The sequence below is a fragment of the Arctopsyche grandis genome, chromosome 11 (genome assembly GCF_051622035.1).
Source record: "Arctopsyche grandis isolate Sample6627 chromosome 11, ASM5162203v2, whole genome shotgun sequence".
Lineage (NCBI taxonomy): Eukaryota > Metazoa > Arthropoda > Insecta > Trichoptera > Hydropsychidae > Arctopsyche > Arctopsyche grandis.
This window is the reverse complement of record NC_135365.1, coordinates 3013113-3038865: the sequence shown is the minus strand read 5'-3', so window position 1 is coordinate 3038865 and position 25753 is coordinate 3013113. Positions and strand designations below refer to the sequence as shown.

Below are 25753 nucleotides of genomic sequence, written 5' to 3'. Positions count from 1 at the left end.
GACCATCAGCACTACAGATTATAATCGGAATAAATTATTTTCTATCGAGGCCAACCCATGGGATTGAAACCGGCACCTCTCGGTGGTAAGCTTATCACAATCTATGCTATGCTGCATTTAGCATTTGATTTCAAATCAACAGCAGCAAAGATCTAATTAATAAAATGATTGTTGCGTATTATTATATTCTAGAATTTGGTTTATACGTTTTTGTACCTACATACATAGCTATCACTTTCCGAAGTATTTTTTTTAATTTTGAAAAAAAATTTCCGCCTGAGGCCTTTTTATTTTTGCATTGTAGAAATAATAAATTAATTACAAAGAAAATACACCTTTATATTTTCCAATATAATTTTTTTCTTATATTATCCAATATAAATTACCCCGAATTGTAGTTCGGGTTTGTTTCAAATTGTAACTTGCAACAACAATCCAAGTATGCAAAGAGACAACCTAAATGAATTTTAAAAAGTATGATGTCTTGTTGCGTATTTTTTAAGGAATATAATATTGTTGCATCTAATTTTTTTTATACACGCGTCCCACATTACGAAACGGTAATTGGATTATTAGTCACATTGCGGTGGTCACAAAGACAATTTTTGCCATTAAAATCGCGAATACGCAATCTTCGAGAACGAGGTGACATCACCTCACCCATATCCAGACCACCGATAAACAATCATCAAGCAACCTTGAGGCACAGCCACACAAAAGATACCCTTGAGCCTGGAAGAATGTTCTAGAGCGGGATGATATCACCTCACCCATATCCAGACCACCAATAAAGACGATTTGACTCGCTCCAGATGAATACCCATCAAGCAACCTTGTGGCACACCCACACAAAGGAAACCCTTGAACCCGGAGGAATCCCCGAGAACAAGATGACATCACCGTGCCCATATATAAACCCGGTCTCCGTGACGAGCCAGAATGTTAAATTACAGAAAACGCAAATATCGGAAGGCAAAGATCGAAAATCGAAAGATCTTAAGTCGAAAGATCAAAATAAGCTTTATTTTGATCTTTCGACTTAAGATCTTTCGATTTTCGATCTTTGCCTTCCGATATTTGTGTTTTCTGTAATTCAACATTCTGGCTCGTCACGTAGACCCATATAGACCAGTACAGCAGCCACAGACGGCAGTTCATTCAGGCTTTCCCCTGAAGCAGGCAACTAGCCCACTTCAATAAACTTAAGACAATAAACATGCATACTGAAGAAAATACATTTCCTCTGTTATCTACAACGTGTTTCCATAGGCCGGGTTACGGTCACAACGGTAAACGAACTACTAGTCATATGTGAACCAGTCACAGAACAACCGGTCGCTCTAGATCGGTCACACGTGATCACCCGTCACACTAAAACTGGTCACGATAAAACTGGTCACACCCTAAAATTGGTCACGAGAAAACTGGTTAACCGATTTTAGGGTGTGACCAGTTTTCTCGTGACCAGTTTTAGTGTGACGGGTGATCACGTGTGACCGATCTAGAGCGACCGGTTCACATTTGACTAGTAATCACCGAACCATCACAACATAACCTCCTGTCCTATAGTTATAAAATCTTGATGTTTTTGTAATTTTACTTTTTTATATTACCATGCTCACTGTAAATGAAATATTATATTTTCATTTGTGTTTATTATTATTTTTTGTCTCACTATACAACTTTATTTTTATATTTTATTCTGTATGAGTGCCTATTTAAATAAATATAGTATGATGGATTTTTCGGCTGCCAGATGCTCATTTATAGAGATTTTAGTGACTTTTGAGCGAGCGCTTTGTGAGCAATAATCACCGAACCGTTGGAAAGATTGCTAAAATGCGCGTTCATCGATGTGCTACGGCCAAATCAGGGCGTGAAGATAATTTCTCCCACCACTTGCCGAATAGAACTTTTACACTGTCAAGAATATGTTATTTCTGTTTATTGCGTGAGACTTGTTTCGCATTCCTGCAGGTATAAGCCATTCAATAATGGATATTTATATATATTTTTTCGAACAGTCCATCCTCATGTATATCGTCATATGTCCATATACGTGATATTAATGTGATCGACCCACTTTCCAGCCAAGTTTACTTTTGAAACTACTGAACGAAGAATACTAGCAATGGTTTTGTCCTGGGCCTCTACACTACATATGATGCAATCCAGCAGTTACATATATTGTAAGTATACGTATATACCTATTTGCAGCTGAGCAAGCCTACTAAGACAATAGTCTTAGAAGAGTTTCCTTATATGTAGGGTTGTCAGATTTCATGCAAGTCAAACAAGGAACACCCCCCCCCCCAAAAAAAATCAGATCTTTGAATTTTCTATATATGTATATATTTTCAATCGAATTGATAACATTTAGAATATCTATAATTGATTTTTTTCCCTTCTATTTTTAATATATGAAAATGAAAAATGCTACAATTACAATGAAGAAACCGAAGATAGACTTCACTGAGAGGATTAGTCAAAATATCTAATAAGGTTTTTGGTGCTTTTTCTTCAGCTAAAAAAATCTTTTAAACCTTTGCCCGCGGCAATAAATATAGCGAACAAGCCCTGTACGCGCCTTTTTCGCGAATTTGGCAATCGAGTTTTCGACCTTAAATATAGATTTTAATATTTACTCAAGTAACCAGATATGTTGATTAACACATAAAGTATTATTTTAAACAATAAAATATATAATATATCTCGTAGTTTTGGCTTTATTGTCAAATAATCATTGTTCATACAATTGAGACGTATCGTCGCCATTGTTCAACAGACGTGACGTCACATAAACGAGGTTTCAATATGGTTCCACAAAAATCTAATTTTGACTGGTATATATTCATTTTAAGCAAATTGAATAGAAGGCATTCAACTCTCAGTGATATATTCAACCAATTTTGAACATTAAAACAGTTGCAATAAGCGCATATAAGCCTCAAAATCCCGTGCAAAGTTCAGAAATTCTATGGAAGACTTATATACAGACTTGTCGCCCAAAGCTTCCATAAAAGACGGCCGCGGGCAAACGGTTAAAGCTCCAAATAGCTTTAAAGTGCGTTCTATTGCAGGTAATTGTGATAGCCACCTAGTTTTTGAATGTACAAGTAGATTTTTATATTCAATGTTAGCAAAATCACAGAAATTTTTTAGTCTTTCTGTTCCAACTGTCTATTCCGCGTCGGCGTGTGATGAATCATTCTGAGTGTGAGAAAATTATCGATTCAAGATAAATTGATTGATGCCTGATACACATTTTTTGTCTCCCTTCTACACATAGTTCTCCGGAAAGTATAAGACAGAGACAAATAGTTCATTGCTGCAGTGTTTACCAGACTTTCTGGTTCAGACGTCGACATGGTTTTAGTTTATGTTAATTCTGAGTTAAAAACTTCTGTAGGAATTTAAAAAGTAGTAAACCGGGACATTTGGGCGTCCCGTGAGGTTTGTTCGGGATACGAGACTTAAAACTGGTGACAATCCCGATTAATCAGGACGCATGACAACCCTTCTTAAATGACTATATATATATAAAAGATTTTCCTTTGCTTCAACTATTCAATACTTACATTCTGAACTATTATATACAGTAATATTAATTGAGCCTTTTATTATATGTGTCCTTATATGTATGACTATATATAAAAGATTTTCCTCTACTTTCACTTTTCAATACTTCCATTTTGAGCTTTTATATTATCTATATATAGTCATATAGAGAAATTCTTCTAAGACAACGGTATCATTGCCCTTCTGCAAATAGATTTTGCTTAACTTTACTATTAAATATTTATACTCCGTCCTAGTATATTAAGTTTATATGAAGGTGACTATTCATACTGATTTTACCAGGACAGTACTGGTTTCTTGGGTACATATGATGCAAGCCAGGACAATTATATTGTACGTTCATATATAATACCTATTTGCAGCTGAGAAAGCCTACTTTATTGTCTTAGAAGAGTTTCCTTATATAACTATATATATGAAATATTTTCCTTCACTTTGACTATTCAATACTTAGATTCTGAACTTTTATATACTTAATATTATATACATATTACTTGAGCCACTTGCCATATACAGAAACTTTCACATTTTTTTCTATTTGAGAGCACCTTGTCATCTGAATGCTTTTTTTTTTGTATACATTCATTACTTCTTAATTTATTATGTGACTTCTCTTGACCATACACAAAAAATCAGACCCTTTTTTTTCATTGTGCAAGAAATGCATCAAGTGTATCCTCAAAACAGTGTTCGAGCGTCCGCTGAAGAAATCACATCTTTAAATAATTAATAAATAAACATCTACGTTGTTTTTGGGCGAAATTAATAGACGGTTTTGAGTGAGTTCAATTTATTTTATAAAATATTATTTCTCATTCTGTGTTTATTAAATAAAAAATCAATTTTCAGGAAACAATGGGCGGTCCAGATATCTCGGATGATAAAAGAAAGGCCATTAAGGGACTTTTGGAATCTGGAAAGCTAACCAAACAAGAAATTTCCCGAATAATTGGAGTGTCCATCGCTTCTGTGATTCGAATAGCAAAGAAAGTTGCAGCTTCAGAACCCATTGAATCAAAAAGTGTGGCCGTAAAAGAAAAACCACCCCCAGAATTGATCGTCAAATCGTAACTGAGGTTCGGAAGGATAGGTCGATAACCACGGATCAAATTAAAAAAAAATTTGTGACCGTGGAGTCGAAATATCTGCAAGGACTGTCTGCCGTCGTTTGCGTGAGCAAAACTGGCACGGCCGCAGACCAAACGCCAAAACCAAAAAGCCTGAACGACAGGATGGGAAAAGCACGGCTATAATTTGCCAAAAGACACTTGGCACTCACGGCTGAATATTGGCTGAAGTTATTTTGCTTTTATCTATTCCAATACACAAATGTTCGATTACAACTATTCGAATTTATATTTTCGTGTTTTTTGCAGGTATACTTCAGCGATGAATGTATCCTTCAGGGCATGACATAATCGTCATGTATCGATAACACAATTAAACATCTACCCCAGACAATGGTTTGGGCCTTCATAAGCGGAAAAGGTTCATTTACTTCGTTAATGGGCCCATGAATGGGGACCAATATTTAAATGTGCCAAAGACACATCTACTGCTTCACATAAAGCCTGGTGGTGTCCTTGATCCTGACAGCATTTTTATACATGACAGCGCTCCATGTCATCGAGCTCAGGTGATAACAGCAACAGCGAGAGGGCAACAGCGATGTGAGTGTGCGCACGTCATCAGTGGTCGTACGGTTCACTCAGCGCCGTCGTAAGGAGCTGCTGATGGCGGCCGTGCGCGCCCGCCGCGGCATCACCACCAAAGACATCAATATTCCAGGCCCGCCCACCACCCTATACGTCACGGATCACCTTACACCAACGAATAAATTATTATTGAAGCGAGCACGCCAATTGAAAACTGAATATAACTACGCCTACTTGTGGGTTAAAGATTGCAAGATCATGATTAGAAAAAGTGCGAGCTCCAATATCATACAAATCTCAAAAGAATCAGATCTTTGCAAAATCAAATGACTAAGTGCAATATTAAATTTTAATAACCTAATAATTATCTATGCATTTATTGTCTACTGGTCTGCATCACATATTATAATGTATGTGCAAACAATTATGTACGTATGGCTATATAATTTATTATTTTTATTATTACTATATAACTATGCTATTTACATATATTTTACTCATAAACTAAAAAAGGTACGAGTTCATTTTTATATTTGTGTCCATGTATACCTTTGTATTTCAACTGGTATCACCAAGGATGGTTTGCTTAATAATTCCATATCTTTATCTGTGTATGCAGTTATGTGTATGTTTATATGCATATATCTATTTTCATTTATGCATATGGATATTTATATTTATATCACTACGTGCTCTATCTACTTCCTTTTTTACAATGTCTTCTAATCGTCTTGTCATTTATTATCAAAATGTCAGAGGTCTCCGAACTAAATCTGACTCTTTTCTTCAAAATGTATTAGTTAATAATTATGATATTATCTGTCTATCAGAAACTTGGCTAAATGACTCATTCAATAATAGTGAGTTTTTTGATGCCAGATATCAGGTGTTTCGACGTGACAGAGATTATTCTCTTCATAACCAAATATTTGGTGGTGGTGTAATCATAGCTGTGAAAAATAATCTACCCTCTGTCATTCAAAATAATTGGTTAACTTCCACAGAAGACCTTTGGATTACTATTACCACTAAATTTTTTAAACTAAATATCTGTACTGTCTATATTCCTCCTGGTAATTCTCACCAAACTCTATTAGTTACCCATTTAAATAAAGTATCTGATCTAATAACCAATTATCCAGAGGATCGATTCATTTTACTCGGTGATTACAATCTTCCCACTATTGATTGGACAAAATACGACTCAAATCTGCATCTATTTCCTTCCAATTGTATTAATTTTTCTTCCCTTTCCTTTACTCAATTCTTATCTTATAATAAACTATATCAATACAATTATTTATCAAATACTAATAATCGTATTCTTGACCTAGCTATTAGTAGTTTCCCCTTATATATTTCTCGTGCTGACTCTACGCTAATCCATGAAGATTCTCATCATTTATCCTTTTGCATCTCAATAATTTACAACAAATCTTCACCCTTGAATTATAATTATAATAAAACTTTCCTCTTTAGAAAAGCTGACTATGCTACAATTATTCCAATTTTAAGCGATATCAATTGGAATTCACTTTTGTCCAATTTAAATATTGATTTAGCTTGTAAAAAATTTTACGATACCTTACAAAATATTATTGAATGCCACGTCCCTTTTACTCTTAAATCTAAACGTACCAAATATCCCCCTTGGTTTACATCGTCTCTTATTAAAATAATAAAAGAAAAAAACAAATTCCATAAAAAATTTAAAATTTATTCAAATCCCTTAGATTATCAAAGTTTTTCACTATTAAGAGCTCGAATTAAAAAATATTCTTTAATCTGCTTTAGAAATTATATTTCTCTTATTCAAAATAATATTAAAACTAATCCCAAATCATTTTGGTCATATATAAATTCAAAAAAAAATACCTCCTCTTCATATCCTTCCGTAATGTATTATGGAAATAAGTCGGCTTCACATGGTTCTGAAATCTGTACCATTTTTGCTGACTATTTTGACTCCACTTTCAATAGTGATTCTACCATTAACCTTTCTATCTCTAATACAGATACTTCTTCTTGTAACTTATCTACTTTTCATTTTGACTTATCTACTGTACTCAGTCACATCAACTCTCTCAATGTTAATCTTGGTGCGGGTTGTGATGGTTTGCCTTCTTTTTTCCTTGTTAAATGTGCTGTCCCATTATCTCTTCCCATAACAATCCTTTTCAATCTTTCTATGTCGAACGGTAAATTTCCTGACTATTGGAAATTATCTTACATCACCCCTATTTTTAAAAAAGGTGATAAGAATCTTATTGAGAATTACCGTCCTATATCTAAACTATCTGTCATTAGTAAAATCTTTGAAAAAATTATCTATAATTTCCTTTTCTCCAAATTCAAAAACTACATTATACCTGAACAACATGGTTTTTTTAAGGGGAGATCGGTAGAGACTAACCTGCTTAATTTCACTAGTACTCTCACATCTTATATGGACAAACGAATCCAAATAGACGTCGTTTATACGGATTTCTCTAAAGCTTTTGATAAAATCAATCACAACCTTTTACTCAATAAACTTTGGTCCCTCGGAATCCGAGGAAATTTATTTCGTTGGATCTCTTCGTATATACTAAATCGTCACCAAATCATAATTCTCAATGGTTTTAGATCATCACTTAGACATATTCCTTCCGGTGTCCCACAAGGGTCGCATTTAGGTCCCTTATTCTTTTTACTCTATATTAATGATATCTCATACATCTTCAAACATTCCTTTATACTTCTTTACGCTGATGATTTAAAAATTTACAAACCTATATACACCATAGACGATTGTCATAAGATACAAGAAGATCTAGATAGATTCTCTATATATTGTTTAAATAATGATCTTTTTATTAATCTAGAAAAATGCTCTATTTTAAATTTCACTAGAAATAAGTCAATTATTACTAATCAATATCAATTAAATCATTCAATCCTTAACACGTCATCTTCTATTAAGGATCTTGGTGTAATACTCAATGATAAACTAGATTTCTCTGAACATATTTCTTTTATTACCAACAAAGCATTTAAATCTCTTGGATTCCTACTCCGCTCAACAAAACCCTTTAATGATCCTTACGTACTAAAATTACTTTATTTTTCCTTTGTAAGGTCTCACCTTGAATTTGCCTCAATTATCTGGTCACCTTTTTATTTATCCCATATTAATTGTATTGAGAAAGTTCAACTTAAATTTATTAAATCCTTACGCTACCTTTTTCCTACCTATACCCATTCTACTGTTTCCGACATTTTAAAAATCCTTTCTTTTAACAATCTTTCTGTCAGGCGACGACATTCTGATGCTATATTCTTCTTTAAGCTCATAAATGGTTTCCTTGATTGTTCTGATTTACTGAATAAGGTTAATTTCAGAATCCCAGTTCGATACCCTAGACGCGTTGCACTCTTTTCACTTGATCCTTTCAATACTAATTCCCAAAAATATTTTTATCTGCAGCGCGTTTATCGTATGTTTAACGGAGAGCTGAATGAGGTTGATCTGTTTGGTATTTCCCTACATCAATTCAGGTCTAACATCAAGAGAATCTTGACCGATTGATTCATTTTTTCTTCTATTCTATTTTTCCAATATTTCCATTATTTTTATACTTTAGTTTAGTTATGTAATGTGCTATTTAATCATATTATAGCTTTCATTCCTTTCCATTTCATTTGTTTATTTTGTATTTACCTTTTTCATTTGTTTTTTATATTTGTAAATTTCAATTTCTTCTTATATTCTATCTTATAACCTTTTCCAATTATTTTAATACTATAGTTTAATTATGCAATGTACTACATATTTTGTCATGCCTTTATTCTTTACTTTTTAATTTGTTTTCCTTATATTTATCTTTTTCATTTTTGTAAAAATCTATTATTGGACTCGGGTGTTACATATATTATTTATTTACTTTTTGTGTTTTTTATACCTATCTCTGTACATCCTGTCTGTTGATTTTTCAATTAATAAAATAAAATAAAATAAAATAAAATAACAAGCTATCTCGAATCGGAGGAATTGCCTGTTTTGAAATAGCCAGGCAATTATCCACTGGAGCGACTTGAAAATATATGTTTACATTATATATAATCCTACCAAAGATATTCTAATTGAAAATATTTTGGATGTGTGGAATAATGTCAAAATCAAGGATACTATAAGGCATGCTATCTCGAATCGGAGGAATTGCCTGTTTTGAAATGGCCAGGCAATTATCCACTGGAGCGACTTGAAAAAATATGTTTACATTAGATATAATCCTACCAAAGATATTCTAATTGAAAATATTTTGGATGTGTGGAATAATGATGTCAAAATCAAGGATACCATTACGGCATGCATTGCGAGTATGCCTAAGCGGGCATGAAAAATAAAGGGGGACGACGAAATACTGATAAATTTACAATACATTGTTATTTATTTGTATAAATGTAATATGATTAAATAGTTAAGAACGTTTTTGTTTGTTTTGTTTAATAAAATCCTCGCATTTTTTACCAAAAACCGAAAAATTACTAGTGTGCCAAGTAATATAGCCAGGTACTGTATAGTCATATAGAGAAATTCTTCTAATACAACGGTATCATTGCCTTTCTGCAAATAGATTTTGCATACCTTTTACTATTAAATGTTTATATATTTAGTCAATATTAAGGTGACCATTCATATTGATTTTACCAGGACAATATTGGTTTTTTGGGTATCTGTCCTGGTAAGTCGTGAGATAAAACCAGTACACTTTTTTATCTAATAGATGGATAAATATATTAAGTCTTCGGCGAAAATGGTGTCTCCTACAAAAATATTGGTCAAATGTTGTTTACATTTATCAGGAACAAATGCACCAGCCGAAAGATTTTTTACTTTGATTAATAATATACAGTCCAGTGATAAAACGAAGTTGATTATTTAATCTTCATTTTTAATAATTGAAGTATTTAGAAATATGTTTCTGGAAAAAATTGTCTTGGTTCTGAATTTTGAAAAAATGATCACCTTAGTTTATATGGGGAAATTCTTCCAAGACAATAAATTAGGCTTGCCCAGCCGCAAAGAGTTTTGATCCTAAATATGCAGACCAGGAGGACGAATCACTTCATCCTCCAAGGGCTTAAAATATCAGAAAGATTCCACTGCATGCCAAAGGAGAATTCTTTCATATTTCGGACATGTCAAGAGAAGTAATGAATCTAAGTTACGAACGAACAATACATATGTACATATGTATATAAGTCTCTTTCGAAATTATATATTAGATTATTCAATCTAAACATTATATGTACATATACTATTTTATTATTATCAAAAACACATCTAAAAGTAAATTACTTTTTAACCAATGAAACATTTTTAATTTTTTCAGCGATCCAAACGAATAAAATTCCTCTCATCTTCAGTCGTCATCACTTTCACCACTCCTTGTCGGTTATAAATTCGGTGCGTATTTAAAATAATTTCATAAAATATTGCTATTTAAAGACATCAAACTAAACTTTGATTTTTCTTACCATTACAGTTGTGATCAAAAAATTAAGACATACTTAGAAAATACTCGCTACTCTCGAGTTTTCAGCAGCAATTCTATTTATTTATTCTAAATCTACTTGATTTCCTACAACAACAATAAAACATGACATCCAGTATTAGCAATGACACCAAAAAGAGTTCGGAAGATTTACTTTCACTGTCTATGGAATTGTCATTTGACGAAAGATTAATAAAATTTGTTCATCATTTCGTAGTCGAATTGGAATCGACGTTACAGTTACATTATGATATTTTAGTGGGAAATATTAACAAATCGGGACAAATCCCAAAATTTATAGGAGTTGCATTAGGATTGTTAGCAAATTACTATATCCACAAGGGAGCAGATAAAGTAGTTAAACTTTTTCAAACAACCGTGGCAAAGCCATTTGAAGTTATTGAAAAAAACAAATCTCTGGAGTATTACGATATAGTCTACAATTTCCACAGATCAAAAGCAAACGGAAGAAAAGTGTTTGCGGACATCGCCATTGATGTCTTTCAAAGTTTCGAATTTCAATTTGCCTGCATCACTTCTACGAGAGGAGATGAAAAGGCAATTCAAAGAGTAGCGAGAGATGCAGCACAACGGTTCTTAAATCGATTAAAAAGCGAAGGAAAATCTTATAGCGATAACACAATAGTACGTAAACTTCAAAAAGGATGGGGAAAAATAAATAAATCATGCAAACCTCAATTACCAGCTCCAAAAGTCGGCTACGAAATGAACGCCCTAAGAGTAGTCGAGGGGAAATCCAAATCAAAATGCGAATTAATTCCTGATAAATGGTGTAAACCTGGTTTTGATATTTTATTCAAATGTAGAAAATTTCCTGTCGAATGTAAAAACGAACTTAAAGATTGGAATACATGTGATCTCTTCGATAGTGTTAGGATCGCTGAAAAATTGATAGATCCGGACGGTTACAATGTGTATAGGTATCGCATAGATAAATCCAATTGTGAAAGATATGGCTATCGCTTTCCATTTCCAGGTGAAGATGTAAAAGATGAAAACAAATACATTTCTACTGAGATGTGTGCAAACATTTGCATGCATCCGCAAATGTTCAAAAGTAGAGACTTCTATAATAAATCACAGCGAGAAATATTATTGAAATCAATTAATGACAACGATCAAGTTGCAGTTCAGAATAGAATTTCACAATTGACTGAGGAAATGAAGGAAGATTTTAATGAATTCAAAAATACACTCACAAAATTAAATGAAGACACATCGAACACAATTGAGAAATTTAATACTGAGTTGAAAAACATTGCCGAACATTATAAAAATATTCAGAAAGATTTCAAAAGTGCAGAGGAACACCGCAATACATTGGCAAAGGAAATCGAAGAACGTCAACAAGCGGATAAGGAGGAGATCATATCAAGCATCACAGATCATATCACGCATGTTTTTAAACAAAACAATGCTGAAATGCATAAACGAGTATTATTCGGTGTGAAAAATCCCACTATGTCCTTTGAAGGCAGAATAAATGAATTGAAACTATTACACGAAGCTCTAATGAACAAAACAACCGCTGAGATTTCACAGGCGGCCTCAATCGTTGGACTAGGAGGCATTGGTAAAACGGAACTAGTCAAAAAATATATGAAAATACACAAGGAATATTATCATAATATTCTGTTCATAAATGCGGAAAAGAGTGAAACTGCATTAAAATCGTTCAAGACGCTTGCGAATAAAATTGGAATTAAGTTGCTCTTGAATGACGGCAAAGTACGAGACATGACAGATGTTGTGGGTGATATTTACGAACGTCTAAACAAAACCGGAAAAACCCTTATAGTTTTTGATAATGCTGAAGAGTACAAAGACATAAAAAAATACATCTTTGATAAATCCTATGATGATACTAACATATACACTTTGATCACATCTCGGTGTAAAAAATGGGATATAGGAGATAAGGGCGATATTAAAGTCATTCAATTGAGCATATTCACTGAAGATGAAGCTGTAAACTATTTAAGAAGATCTTTGGCCAACGAAGATGAAGACGATCTGAAGTCATTGATGAGTTTGTTGCAGAGGTTTCCGTTGGGCCTCAAGCAAGCCATCGGGTATATAAAACAGCAAAATCAACATTCAAACACTAGAAAACATGCCAAAAGCTTCGACGTTCAAGATTATATACATTTGTATGAAGAGAAATGGAAAGAAGTACTTCAAAAGGGACACGGTGAAGTTGACGATTTGTATGAAAATACAATAGCGACTACGTGGAGAGTCACGATGCATAAAATTGAAGAGAGTGGCGAACGTGGAAAATTGGCTCTATCAGTTTTAAAAATCATGGCATATCTGTCTCCTGATGATATCGATATTGAGGAGATATTTTCAAAACTAGAACAGAATATTGACAGATTAAATGAAGCTGTTGATCTGCTTCATGATTACAGTATGATCAACAATGAAAAGGGAATAGTAGATGTGCACCGACTGGTTCAGAAAGCTATTCAAATATACTTAATTGAGATAGAGGAAGAAGAAAATGTCTTGAATGAAGCATTGAAGCTGTTAGATTGGTGTAATTTTGAAGAGCATACCGTCAGTGTGTGGGAACATTCTTGCAACTACCCCGATATCGTAAAAAAACAATTATTACAATTTTAAATCTGGTCTTCTTGTTGAATTGTTCATAATTCATCGTAATGATACTATTGCGATCGCTAAGTTGTTGAAAAACTTTGAATGCGATTTAAATACTAACATGCACTTAGCTTGTGTGCACAAAAATTACGAGGTATTTAGATTTTTAATCGAAAAAGGTGCCGATGTCAATCATAAAGATAATTGGAAACAAACATCGTTACATCAGGCTGCAATAGGTGGTGATATTAGAATTCTGCAAATGCTTGTTGATAATGGTCTTGATGTCAATGTGTCTGACATATACGGTGACACACCACTCCACTATGCTGCTACTTTTAATAATATTGAAGCGTTGAAGCTTTTATTGGAATCAGGAGCACTTCCAAATGCAATAAACGCAAAAGGAGAAACAGTACTTCATCGCCTCGCTGGAAATCATGCTGTGAAGGAGTTTGAATTGCTTCTGAGTAAGGGAGCCGATCCCAATATTCGAGATAAAAACAAGCGTTCGACTTTACATTGGGCTGCAATAGGTGGTAGTGTTGACATTTTAAAATTGCTTATCGATAAAGATTTTGATGTAAATGTGACTGACAAACACGGCAACACACCGCTTCTTTGTGCTGCCGAGTTTAATAAAACTGAAGCGTTAAAGTCTTTGCTGAAATCAGGAGCCATTCCGAATGCGGTGAACTCAAGTGGAGAAACAGTACTCCAACATCTCGCAAGGAAAGATGCTGTGGAGGAATTTAAATTGGTAATGAGCATGGGAGCCGATCCCAACATTCGAGATCAAAAAGATCGCTCACCGTTGCATTTTGCTGCATTAAATAATAGTGTTGGTATTGTGCAACTGCTGATCGATGAACGTTTTGATGTAGATATGATTGACAAATACGGCAACACACCACTCATCTGTGCTGCTATGTTTTATAGAACTAGAGCATTGAAGCTTTTGTTAAAGTTGGGGGCAGAGCCAAATGCAAAAAACTTGAGTGGAGAAACAGTACTCCGGCATCTCGCAAGAAATGATGCTGTGAAGGAATTCAGATTACTTCTGATCGAGGGAGCCGATCCCAAGATTCGAGATGAAAATGATCGCTCGCCATTACATTATGCTGCAATGGTTGGTAGTGTGGGTATTGTGCAACTGCTTGTCGATAAACTTGATGTTAATATGATTGACAAAAACGGTGACACACCACTTCTTTTGGCCGCCTCTTCTGGTAAATTTGATGTATTAAAATGCCTACTTAAGAACGGCGCTAATCCAAAAATCTTCTCGAATGATGGGGAGACTTTAATACACAGAGCTGCTCATGGATGTGACTCCGATGCCTTTAACTTCATCGTGGAATTGGGATTTGATCTTACAGTTGTTGATAAACTTGGAAACTCTTTGTTGCATGCAGCTGTGCATGGAAGAAATAAAGATAACATCAAGTTATTGGTTGACAAAGGAATCAAACCAAATACTACTGATAAATTTGGATACACTCCACTACACGATATTTGCTCTATGACTGATTTCGACCCCGATATATTTAAATTACTAGTTGAATTGGGCGCTAACCCAAATGCAATGAGCATATCGAATTGCACGCCCCTGCACTTGACATCATACGAAGGTTATCTCGAAGCAGCCACTGCATTGATAGAAGAAGGTGCTGAAATCAACACCCTTAGCAAATTAGGCCGATCTGCTTTACACTACGCTTCATTAAAATGTCATTGGAAAATCATTCAGCTTCTACTGAAAAAAGATGCTGAAGTTAACGTGTTTGATTCTAAACGGCGAACACCACTACATCACCTTTCACGAAACGGTGAATTTAAAGTTGTCAAATTATTGCTGAAACACGGAGCCGATCCTCGCTACTTGGATAAAGCAGGCCACTCACTGCTGCATCTGGCCACCATGCACTTCAGATACCAAGCTGTAGATTATGTTATCAGAAACGTAGAGGGCATTGACGTGAATGGCCGAGATGTCCAGGGCAAAACCCCTCTGCATTTGGCAGCCAAGTGTGGAAGAGTCTCCATTGTTGGTCTTCTCGTTCGAAATGGAGGCGACATTAGTGCCACTGACAAAAGTGGAAGCACGCCTTTGGACTTGGCAACTAATTTTAATCGTATCAAAGTCATGGACTTCTTCAATTCAGGCATGCAAGGCTTAAATAAATAATTGATGTTTACAAATGTGCAATTATGAGCTATGGACGTGCACATTCACTCTATTGTCACGGATATTCCATTAGATCCGTCTTGTTGAAGCGTGTGGAATCTATTGTCGATTTGGGTATCACTTTTGATCCTCAGCTCACCTTTCACAACCATATCAAAAAAGTCGCTGACGTTTCCTTTCGTCGACTTGGATTTGTTTTGAGATATGCAAGATTATTCTCCAATCCTTTGTCTTCTCGCTTGCTTTTCAATTCGCTTGTGAGAAGTAAGCTAGAGTATAATGCGATTGTGTGGAATCCGCATGAAGCAAATTACTCTCTGATGATTGAGAAAGTGCAAAAAGCATTTCTTCGTTTCCTATATAGGAAAGAATATGGGTATTACCCATATCTCTACCCCACTCCTTTCCTTTTGGGCATGCTTGGGTATAATTCCCTTGAACTTCGGAGAAACTTCTCATTAATTCGTTTCGTTCTCCTGCTCTTACGTGGTAATACGTCATGCCCGTTGTTGCTGGAGCAGTTGGGGCTTTATGTCCCTATTCACTTAGTGCGTGGTAGACATCATCATTTGCTGGCTGTACCTCCTGCCCGCACAGTCCTTTTTCGAATGGCTCCTATTCCAAGAGCTATCCGACTTCTTAATGAAATCGTTGCTGCCGAGACTGAATGTGATATTTTCCACCTTAGTGAGCGTAAATTGTCGGAAATTACTCTAACCCATTTATCTGGTAGTCTGTGCTCATCATTGTTTTCATGATTGATTGTGATTTATGAGTGAAATTTTGATTAACTCTCTTCCATTTGGGCCTTACAGGGATGTTTTGTATTTGTAGTTGTTTCTTACATATTTATTGAAACTGGCTGTAGGTGCAAGGCATTCCTTATGCTATATTTTATTTGATATTTTTACTTTATCTGTTATTATAAATGCTATTTTTTATGTATGTATGGATGTATTTATGTTTATGTTAATTGTTATTTTGTTTTTTTTCTTTTTTGTGTTATATTTTTTGACCATTGTGGCGCTTTAGGAATTCCTGTAATGCCACAATGGTCTGTTTAAAATAAATAAATAAATTATTATGTATTTTATGTAAAAACGGGAAACATACTCAATGTTATATATTAAATCCAATATATAATTTGGAAGGAGACTTTGTATATGTCTATGTATGTAACCTTCGTTCGTTGGTTCGTATTTTTTTCGATTCATAGGCGCCGATTCGATTTTTTTCAATTCAAAGGATTCAAAGTCCCCGGGGACAATTAGCAATAAATATACTTATGTATATAAACTGGCACATCTGCCAAAAAGGCGATGAATCACTGATTTAAGGCGTTCTTAGGTATTTCTTAAATATAATTAAAATTTGTACAAAAAATCAACAAGATACGAAAACAACTCGGATTGCTGATAAAAATATTATATTATATTGTATTGAATGCTTTTATTTTGACATATTTTCATATGCCATAGTAACATAATGTTTACCCCAATACATCACTAACCAGACGTATTGTATTAATATTTTAATAATTGCAATTAAGATTATTAAAAAATCGATGGCACAATTTTTTTAACATATTATAAATCGATAGTTTATATACAATTTATTGCTTAAGAAAAAAATTCTATATTGTACATATTTGTATATAAAAAAAAATTATTATAAAAACTAATGCATATACATATTATATAAATTGAATTATAATATCATTTTATCTAGTTGAAAATCACTTGCAACACACTTTGGAATTATTTGTTTTAGATTTCTACGAACTTAATCGATTTATTCATATCACATTTTCGATAAGACATACTCTGGCTGCAAAGAATATAATTAATTAAAATAAAGAGTTGAATATGTTATATATATATATGTAAAAAAATCATAACAATACTTACAGGTACAAACCAATAAGAATTATCTCTAAATATAATCTTAGATATGAATCCCATTTGGGACGCTGGAGAAATAGCATGCAAATGCAAATGAGCTACGGAATGGAACGGAGGCCAATGGAATCCATATCGCACATCTGATGCATCATCGTTTAGTAATTTCAATCCTTCTTTTACAGCTTCGACCATACTCTCAACTGAAAAAATATAGAACGGTTATATTAATAAAAAATGTACAATACCGACTGTAATATAAAAACAATTCAGACCACTTTGACTTACCCAATGGCTTATCTTCAGGCACGAGACACTTGGCATCTTTTATGTGTCTCCGAGAAATGGCTAATAAGTGATTTTTTCCTGCCGGTCGAATGTCTCTGATGACGCAGACGTTTTCGTTCTGGTATACAATTTCAGCTTGCTCCAATCCATCTGTTATTTTGCAGAATATGCACTGATTTCTCAAAGAATCCGTCGACATTCTGGAGAAGATCCTCACTAATTTCATGTGTCAAATATGACAACTGCAAAGTTCGCTGGGTCGTAGATAATGCATTTTTCTACCATAAGCTGAAGAAACGGAAAAATAGATAAACCCTCTAAATTGTATGATATATTAATGGGGCTCGGTGATTACTAGTCAAATGTGAACCGGTCGCTCTAGATCAGTCACGCGTGATCACCCGTCACGCTAAAACCGGTCACACCCTAAAATCGTGACCGATTTGAGGGTGTGACAGGTGATCACGTGTGACCGATCTAGAGCGACCGGTTGTCCTGTGACTGGTTCACATATGACTAGTAGTCCGTTTACCATTAATAGATATAATATTTTAAAAGTAAAATTACAAAAACATCAAGATTAAAAAAAAAAAAAGAAACAACGAAGGTGAAAAAGCAAATCAAACCACAGATTATTTCACCTTTGTCCTAAAAATACTAAAATAGTCACTAAAGAGGTCGGGACAATCATCTAAGCTTTCGTAAATACGGCATATACGAACGATTGCACTATTTAAAGAAGTGTTGCTTTGACAAATTGATGGGTAAAAAAGATTTGTACATCTGGTGAATCGGGCATTAACGTTAAAGTTAATCTCATTTAAAACAGATGTGTCCAGAGTACCATTAGCAATCTTGTATAAAATTAACAAATCAGAAACCGTTCTGCGCTGAGACAAACTTGCAATATGGACAAAAGAAAGTCCGTCATTATAAGATGGTAACAGTTTTTTAAGACCAGTCTTATAGGATAAATGTCGCAAAAAACGCTTCTGAATTGTCTTTAAGTGCTCAATGTGAGTTTGGTAATAAGGAGACCATATGATTAAGACATACTCCATATTACTGCGAACCAAACTTTAATAGAGCAGAATCAGAGTATGGGGATTCTTAAAGGGCTTCGCAACTCGGCTGATAAATCCCAAGAGTTTATATGATTTAGTGACTATATGGTTAATATGTTCACTAAATGATAGTTTGGAAAATATAATTAATATATTTTTTTACCTAACAGGTAGACCCCAATGCGCCTTCCTAGACAATTAATTACAAACATTGCAGCCTTTTTATTACATAAATCACTTATTTCAAGAGGCTGAAGAACACGAAATTAAAAATAAATTAATTAATTAATCCATTGACTCACATTACTTAATGTGACTCCACAACACTTTTCAGGGCAACTATGGATAGAGAGAAGATATATATCATGATATCCAACCTCCTACGAGGAGAGGAATAAAAAAGAAGAAGAAGAATTGAGACATCTATGGAATTAGACTTGTACATACATTTTTACATATCGTACATAAATCAAATTCAGATATTTGTGACAACTGGTAGGATGATTTTTGCCAATTTGAGGAACCGTTTCAAAGAAAATCAGATAAATTGGCAATCTGTGATAAGAAACGATAGACTTGGAGTCACAAATATCCCAGTCTAACCACCAGTTTTAAAGATTATCTCTCGGTGATAAACATAAACGCAACCACCGAGCCATACTGCTGGCTATTAAATATATGACAATAAAGTCTGTAATTACATAAATGATTAATATATTTTTAAATGGTTTCAGATAGTTGGAAAGTGTGTCTATTATTATTTTTATAAAATAATCGATCAACAATTATAATATAAAGCAAATGGATATGGTCGAAAATATAAGTGCTAAGTATAAGAAAGCTGTCAAAACAGGTTGTGTGACTTAACCTCAAAGTGAACTACGTTCGTTGACAGACTGTCGGCGGCAAATGTTTTTAGTGAATATTTCCACTTAATTTACCTCGGCTGAAGATGGATGACGAAGACGGTGGTGTCCATCGGCTGCCGGGAACTTCAGACGTCCAAGGAGGCCTCATCATCAAGAAGAAAACAAACACAACAGAACCGAAGACTCCAAGGTCGTCTTTGCTGGGCTTGGACAAGTTAGCGGCCGCTATCAAAAACGACAAAAGCCGGCTCATATCGTTCGGTCGAGACGAAGACGAAGACGAGGATAATGCAACATCAGCTGATTCCAAACAGAGACGATACCGACAGCCTCATGAAGAAACACCCACATACACCGGAGGACTTACGGAAGAAGCTAAGCAAAGAATGCTCGAGAGAATGCAAAAGTTAGATTCTGAACTTTATGCCTCATTTAAATTTATATTATATCATTGATGTTCACATATAAATATATGCATTTCATTTTAAATGTATGTCAATTCTTTCCTATGAACAATTTTATTAGGTTCGTTCTTTTGTTTGTGCATTGTTTGAAAAATTGTTTATATATTTATTTTTCTCTTCAAATTTTCAGTATTCAATTCAAAACCACAAAATTTTTAATACTATCTAATGGTAATTTAGACCCCATGCAAAATGTTGTAAAAAATTGATCTAATTTTTTTATAATGGGTTTTTTTATATCGTTTTAATTGCTAAATTAAAAATTGATAGTATTTGAGTTCAAATAAATATTCAATTTTCAGAAAACAGTTAGAAAATTTGGAGAAGGGTCTTCACAGTTCTTCGAAGGAAGAGAAACAAAGAAACAGATCTGAAAAGGTCGACGACGATGAACGCTACCGATACAAGGACTATAGATATAAATCCGACAAATACAAAGGAAGAGAATACAAACGGGACGACAGACGGCCGAGAGACTACGGAAACGATCGTAAAAGGGATTATAGCGAGCGTTCGGCTTCCAGCAGCAGCAGAAGTAACTACAACCCGAAGTTCAAAGACGAACCAAGAACGCCCAGGTATACCTTCACACCATTTTCACTCAATTCAACAATTCCGTGATTCAAAACCGATCAATTTCTTCAATAGTATCAAAGCAGTTCATCCAACGGACAAAACGGCATGGGACGAAGACGATGAGAATTTCAAAATTCCGCCTAAGAAATCTGCATGGGACTTCCCGACACCCGACATACGTGGAAACAGAGAGTCGTCTTCCGATCCATCGGAACGGTCTAAATACGACTATAAAGGAAACAGAAAACCCATGCGAGATGGTAAAGGTAGACTGTACGAGGATACACCGAGAGCTTCACCAGCGTATAAGTAAGAAAAACGTTGTGTAATGTTGATATGTGTGTTGTTCCGATTGAATTCCGTTATCAAATTGTTCATTGCTTCAGATACAACGCTTGGCTCGGCAGCAAACGCAAGAATGAAAGTGCTCGACTCAACATTGATAATGAGGGTGAGCGTGAGTCTTGGGAAGAAGAAGAACAACGACTCGATCGAGAGTGGTATCACATGGGTGAAGGTATACATACATATTTCAAACTAGGATATGAACCAGGGCCTTAGAGTCATTAAATAAAATGTATGGAGTCGTAATTTTATCCACCAATGCTACGAATGGGCTTATTTTTAACTATTACATGGTTGGGCATATATAGTCAGCTCTATTATTCATTACCATTTTATATTATTTATTTATGAATATGTAGGAATGTAGTACAATCCGTGCGATTCGATCATCGCGTTCCTGTATGAGCACCAATTATAGGAAATTTCTTCGCTCACACAAAGGCAAAGACACAATTCGACTCGCTTTATATATAACCGATCGCGAGCCCCGAATGCATGATTTCACCACCAACAGCGTTTTATCATACATTGAATCTATTTTTCTATAATATTGTTGCGTAGGGGTGAGTGGAGGATCCAAGTAAAAGGCCAAAGTCGTTTCACAGCATTTATTCGTGATTAAGGAGATACACACACACTGGCAGTGCTCTGTCCAGAATGTCTTGATATCGCATAAGTACCTCCTTATAACGGAAAGGTCTCTCAGGGCATCTTCGCCGTCCGGTTTGTTTACCTATTGTTATGGTCACGTACTAGATTTGCCACGGAAGTCAGTTCCACGCTATCGCTGTGGGTTCTGAGAACTCTACCGGAATGCGACCGAGTTACCCGCTAAGTGCATTCCGGGGTATCTCATTGTTAGCCGACTTGTACTAAAGCCTGGAGATAATCCTCGATACCAATTATAACGGCGGCTCCTTTTAGTATACGCTACAATATTTTACTCCACTTTGGGACTGTGAGCCATGTACTAGATATATATGGGCTAGAGGTGCTGTGTTTTTTTCGCATGTTTAAAAGTATCTAAAAAAAAAACAACATACCACTCAATGTGTTTTCGCCCTTAGTGTTTCAAGTACATATAGTAAGAAAATTAAAAAAAATATGGTTTTGTAAAATCCTAATAAAAAGCATGGTAAGAAACGATGATAGCATTTTTTTTTTACTGAAGTGGGGTCTCAAATTTGGAATGCGCCTGTGGGCCCCTATTTGCTTGATCCGCCACTGCTCACCACACAGCTGCATCAGCTAGCTACACACAACCAACCGGGATATAAACTAGCACATTAGCCCCATACGCTAGTGAGCCTCTGGAGCTCAGCCAGCTCACTCCTCCAAAGTCGAGCAACTACCTCCTTCGCCGTACTTAATTAAAGATCCTCTCAAAAACTCGACCGAGTTTCTATACACGGTTGAAACATAAACCCTTTCTGCCTACAAATACATATGTATACTAATAAAATGTACGCATCTATCTTTACAAATTCTATCTTTACAAACGCATCTATCTTTAAACACGAAAAAAGACAATGTAGATAAAGTTTTATTCACATAATAAGTATTCCTAATTTTGACTTGGGCGACGCTGGTTATATTCGCTAATCGAGGCTAAATATATACATTATCAGAAATAATTTAAATGTACATTTACATTCATAGGTTACGACGAAGATTCGAATCCGTTCGCCGGAACATCAGTAGAATACACCCGCAAAAAAGAAGAACAAATGGAACAAAAGCGCAAAAAGAAACTGTCAGCCAAACGTCAGCAAATCAACAAAGACAATGAACTTTGGGAACGGAATCGTATGTTGACCAGTGGCGTTGTTCATGCCATTAACGTCAACGAAGAATACGACGAAGTATATTTCATATATAATATATATAACAATACTTTCATATTATTCTACTGAATTAATATTAAACGGAATGATCTGTCCACAGGAAAGCGCCGATAGAGTCCACTTATTGGTTCACAATTTAGTGCCGCCATTTTTGGACGGAAGACTCGTGTTTACTAAGCAACCCGAGCCCGTGATTCCGGTATGTTTTACATTATCTATTCAAATGAAATAGGCTTGAAAATAGTATTGAAAACGTTTTCTCAAAATAAACCAGGTCAAAGATCCAACGTGTGACATGGCCTTGAATGCTCGCAAAGGATCGGCTTTAGTGAGAACATTCCGAGAACAAAAGGAGAGGAAGAAAGCTCAAAAGAAGCATTGGCAACTCGGCGGAACAACAATCGGTACTATTTAAACATGCACATGGAACGTTCCAATACCAAGATCCCAGTGTGCATTGAATCTTTTATTCTTTCAGGAAACATAATGGGCATCGCTCGAGCTCCTGACGAAGAAGATACCAAGCACGATAAAGATACTGACGTGGCAGATTATAAGAGCGATCAGAGATTCGCCGAACACATGATGGTCGGTGAGTAATCGCAATATTATATTATATATGTATAGATAATTTTCAAAATCAATCATAAAATTATTGTATTGCGATCTGATATATTTCAATAACATTATTGTTTGATTATTTAACTAGACCAAGGTGAAGGCAAGAGTGATTTTTCAAGGAAGAAGACTATAACCGAACAAAGGAGATACCTTCCTGCGTTTGCAGTAAGGGAACAATTGCTCAATATTATCAGAGAGAATCCTATCGTTATTATTGTCGGTCAGTATGCTTTTTTAGCTTACATAATTTGATTTATGTATGCATTTGAATTACATGCTTATTTATCACTTGTTTCTAGGTGAGACTGGTTCTGGGAAAACCACTCAATTGACTCAATATCTTCACGAAGAAGGATACAGTCGGCTTGGAATGGTGGGTTGTACTCAACCGCGTCGTGTCGCCGCCATGTCCGTCGCCAAAAGAGTATCAGATGAAATGGCTACAACTCTAGGTTTTTATTTTTCAAATGCTTCAGCTCTTTGCAACGAATCAAATCTATATTGCTCCAATGTAACAGCATTTTCTTGGAAATGATGATTTAGCTGTTAGCAGATTGATTCATCAGCTTTTCCATAGAATTTTGTAGTTCCAATCTTCATTTCACAGTGCGCCTATCTGGCCAATCATACACATATATATATAATATCGCAATTCTTAGTTAACGCTCGCCATATTTATTTATTTATTTATTTTACATACATATATACAAATATACCAGGAAGGCTTAACAGGTAAACCCCAAATGCGCCTTCCTGGTTCACATAATTATTACATAGATACATGTAAATCTAAACAATATCTGACATCTATCGTCAGATATTACAAATATCGTATTAATACGATAAATAACGATGAATAACTTTCATGTAACAATACGAATTTTTATATTCGATAAACAACCACAGAGACATCTATGGTGAGCAATATGACGAAACCTAAGATATAACAATAACTAAAGGTTTGCAACAGAAAATTGGGAAGGAAACGCCAATTTTACAGGAATCGTTTCAATGAAAATCAGAAAAATTGGCAAATTCTGATAAGAAACGATCGACCTTGACAAATCAAGGTCTGGCCAATAGCGAGACTTAGCGGGAATCGAACTCGTAATATCATGTACGAGATAATTCAACATTCACCACTAGAACACGCTACTGGTTATATATACACGCTACATATTATAATAGTCGTTTTGATTCGACATACATATGTACGTCACCGCCAAAACGTATACGAAGATATTGTTGCGTACGGGTGGGTGGAGGATCCAAGTAAAAGGCCAACAGTCGTTTCACAGCATTTATTGATGATTCAGGAGATATACGTACTGACAGTGCTCAGTCCAGAATGACCTGATATCGCCTACGTACCGCCTTATAAGGGGTAGATCTCTCAGGACGTCTAATCTGTTTACCTACTGTATAGTCACGTATTCGGATATGTATTCCCACGGTATGAGAAGTGCAATCATTGTTTCATGCACTTAGCTTGTCGCTAATCCTTAAAACCACTTACCCCGGTCACACGGTCTCTCAGGACGCTACCCGGTCTAATCCGATCGCAATTACTCGGCGGCTCTGTTTAGTATACGTTACAATATAATAACAAAAGAAAAAAAAGCTATGTTTTCTCTAGACTGAGAATTTACCGACATCTATTGAAAATTTATTAATTCATTTTTCTATGGTGTTTTATATTGTTTATATGTAGGTAGGTCGGTAGTTTTTACCATTTTTTTTTCATATTAAATAATTAAATATATTTAAAAGGTATTTGAAAAAAATTCGACCGCGTGGGGATCGAATCCAAGGCTGGCACATTTCTTTTAATTTAATTTAATTTAATAACTTAATATGCCAACACTCATGCGATGATATTTCATCGGGTACACCACTAGTTATTATATAAACATCTTCATATGCTTTGCCCTCCCAGAACGTCAGCAACAAGAATTCCCATCAGTATTCTGTCTTGGGTGCTAAGAACAGAGAAATGTAATATTAATAGAAGTGGCTTTAGGTGTTATATTGTTGTCAAGTGACATTCTGTCCACGGACAGATCTAAATAATTTTAGCACCAGTCGTATTTGACGCTTGGTGGTCGACGTATGTCCGATAAAAACTTCTCTGTTTGTTTATATTACTCGCAAGATGGGCAAGATCGGTAAAAATTGCACAATACATTCAAAAACACACAATAAA

General features: G+C 35.0%; 4 protein-coding genes across 4 annotated transcripts in view; 3 read left to right on the top strand and 1 right to left on the bottom strand.

Annotated features, from left to right (window-relative positions):
- The first annotated feature begins 1894 nt into the window (after nt 1–1894).
- LOC143919244 (uncharacterized) lies at nt 1895–13417 on the top strand. Its single transcript, XM_077441457.1, has 4 exons — nt 1895–1977; nt 2091–2189; nt 10610–10683; nt 10763–13417. Exon 4 carries the CDS (start codon nt 10877–10879, stop codon nt 13415–13417), a length of 2541 nt encoding a protein of 846 aa, XP_077297583.1. The 5' UTR covers nt 1895–1977; nt 2091–2189; nt 10610–10683; nt 10763–10876.
- LOC143919186 (uncharacterized) lies at nt 12550–17013 on the top strand. The gene has a single exon (XM_077441403.1). It carries the CDS (start codon nt 13515–13517, stop codon nt 15579–15581), a length of 2067 nt encoding a protein of 688 aa, XP_077297529.1. The 5' UTR covers nt 12550–13514; the 3' UTR covers nt 15582–17013.
- Nucleotides 16993–18007, bottom strand: LOC143919187 (adenosine 5'-monophosphoramidase HINT3-like). The gene is made up of 3 exons (XM_077441404.1): nt 17768–18007; nt 17489–17682; nt 16993–17408 (listed from the first exon to the last, which is right to left on the bottom strand). The coding sequence occupies exons 1-3, from the start codon at nt 17991–17993 to the stop codon at nt 17382–17384; spliced, it is 447 nt and encodes a 148-aa protein (XP_077297530.1). The 5' UTR covers nt 17994–18007; the 3' UTR covers nt 16993–17381.
- A 1649-nt stretch (nt 18008–19656) lies between these two features.
- The window catches only part of Prp16 (ATP-dependent RNA helicase l(1)G0007), a 101348-nt gene continuing 95251 nt past the window's right edge, over nt 19657–25753 (top strand). Inside the window, exons 1-10 of the mRNA XM_077441386.1 lie at nt 19657–20106; nt 20467–20742; nt 20813–21049; nt 21127–21257; nt 22745–22947; nt 23030–23128; nt 23204–23333; nt 23408–23521; nt 23639–23770; nt 23850–24002. Of these exons, the coding sequence (XP_077297512.1) occupies nt 19784–20106; nt 20467–20742; nt 20813–21049; nt 21127–21257; nt 22745–22947; nt 23030–23128; nt 23204–23333; nt 23408–23521; nt 23639–23770; nt 23850–24002 (1798 nt within the window). The 5' untranslated portion in view covers nt 19657–19783. The remainder of the gene's footprint in view (nt 20107–20466; nt 20743–20812; nt 21050–21126; nt 21258–22744; nt 22948–23029; nt 23129–23203; nt 23334–23407; nt 23522–23638; nt 23771–23849; nt 24003–25753) is intronic.

Coding starts and splice junctions, on each gene's coding strand:
- LOC143919244 (XM_077441457.1), top strand. CDS start 10,877: ATGACATCCAGTATTAGCAATGACACCAAAAAGAGTTCGGAAGATTTA.
- LOC143919186 (XM_077441403.1), top strand. CDS start 13,515: ATGCACTTAGCTTGTGTGCACAAAAATTACGAGGTATTTAGATTTTTA.
- LOC143919187 (XM_077441404.1), bottom strand. CDS start 17,993: ATGAAATTAGTGAGGATCTTCTCCAGAATGTCGACGGATTCTTTGAGA. Junction 17,683..17,767: donor GCCTGAAGATAAGCCATTGG/GTAAGTCAAAGT, acceptor ATATTTTTTCAG/TTGAGAGTATGGTCGAAGCT. Junction 17,409..17,488: donor ATTCTTATTGGTTTGTACCT/GTAAGTATTGTT, acceptor TATTCTTTGCAG/CCAGAGTATGTCTTATCGAA.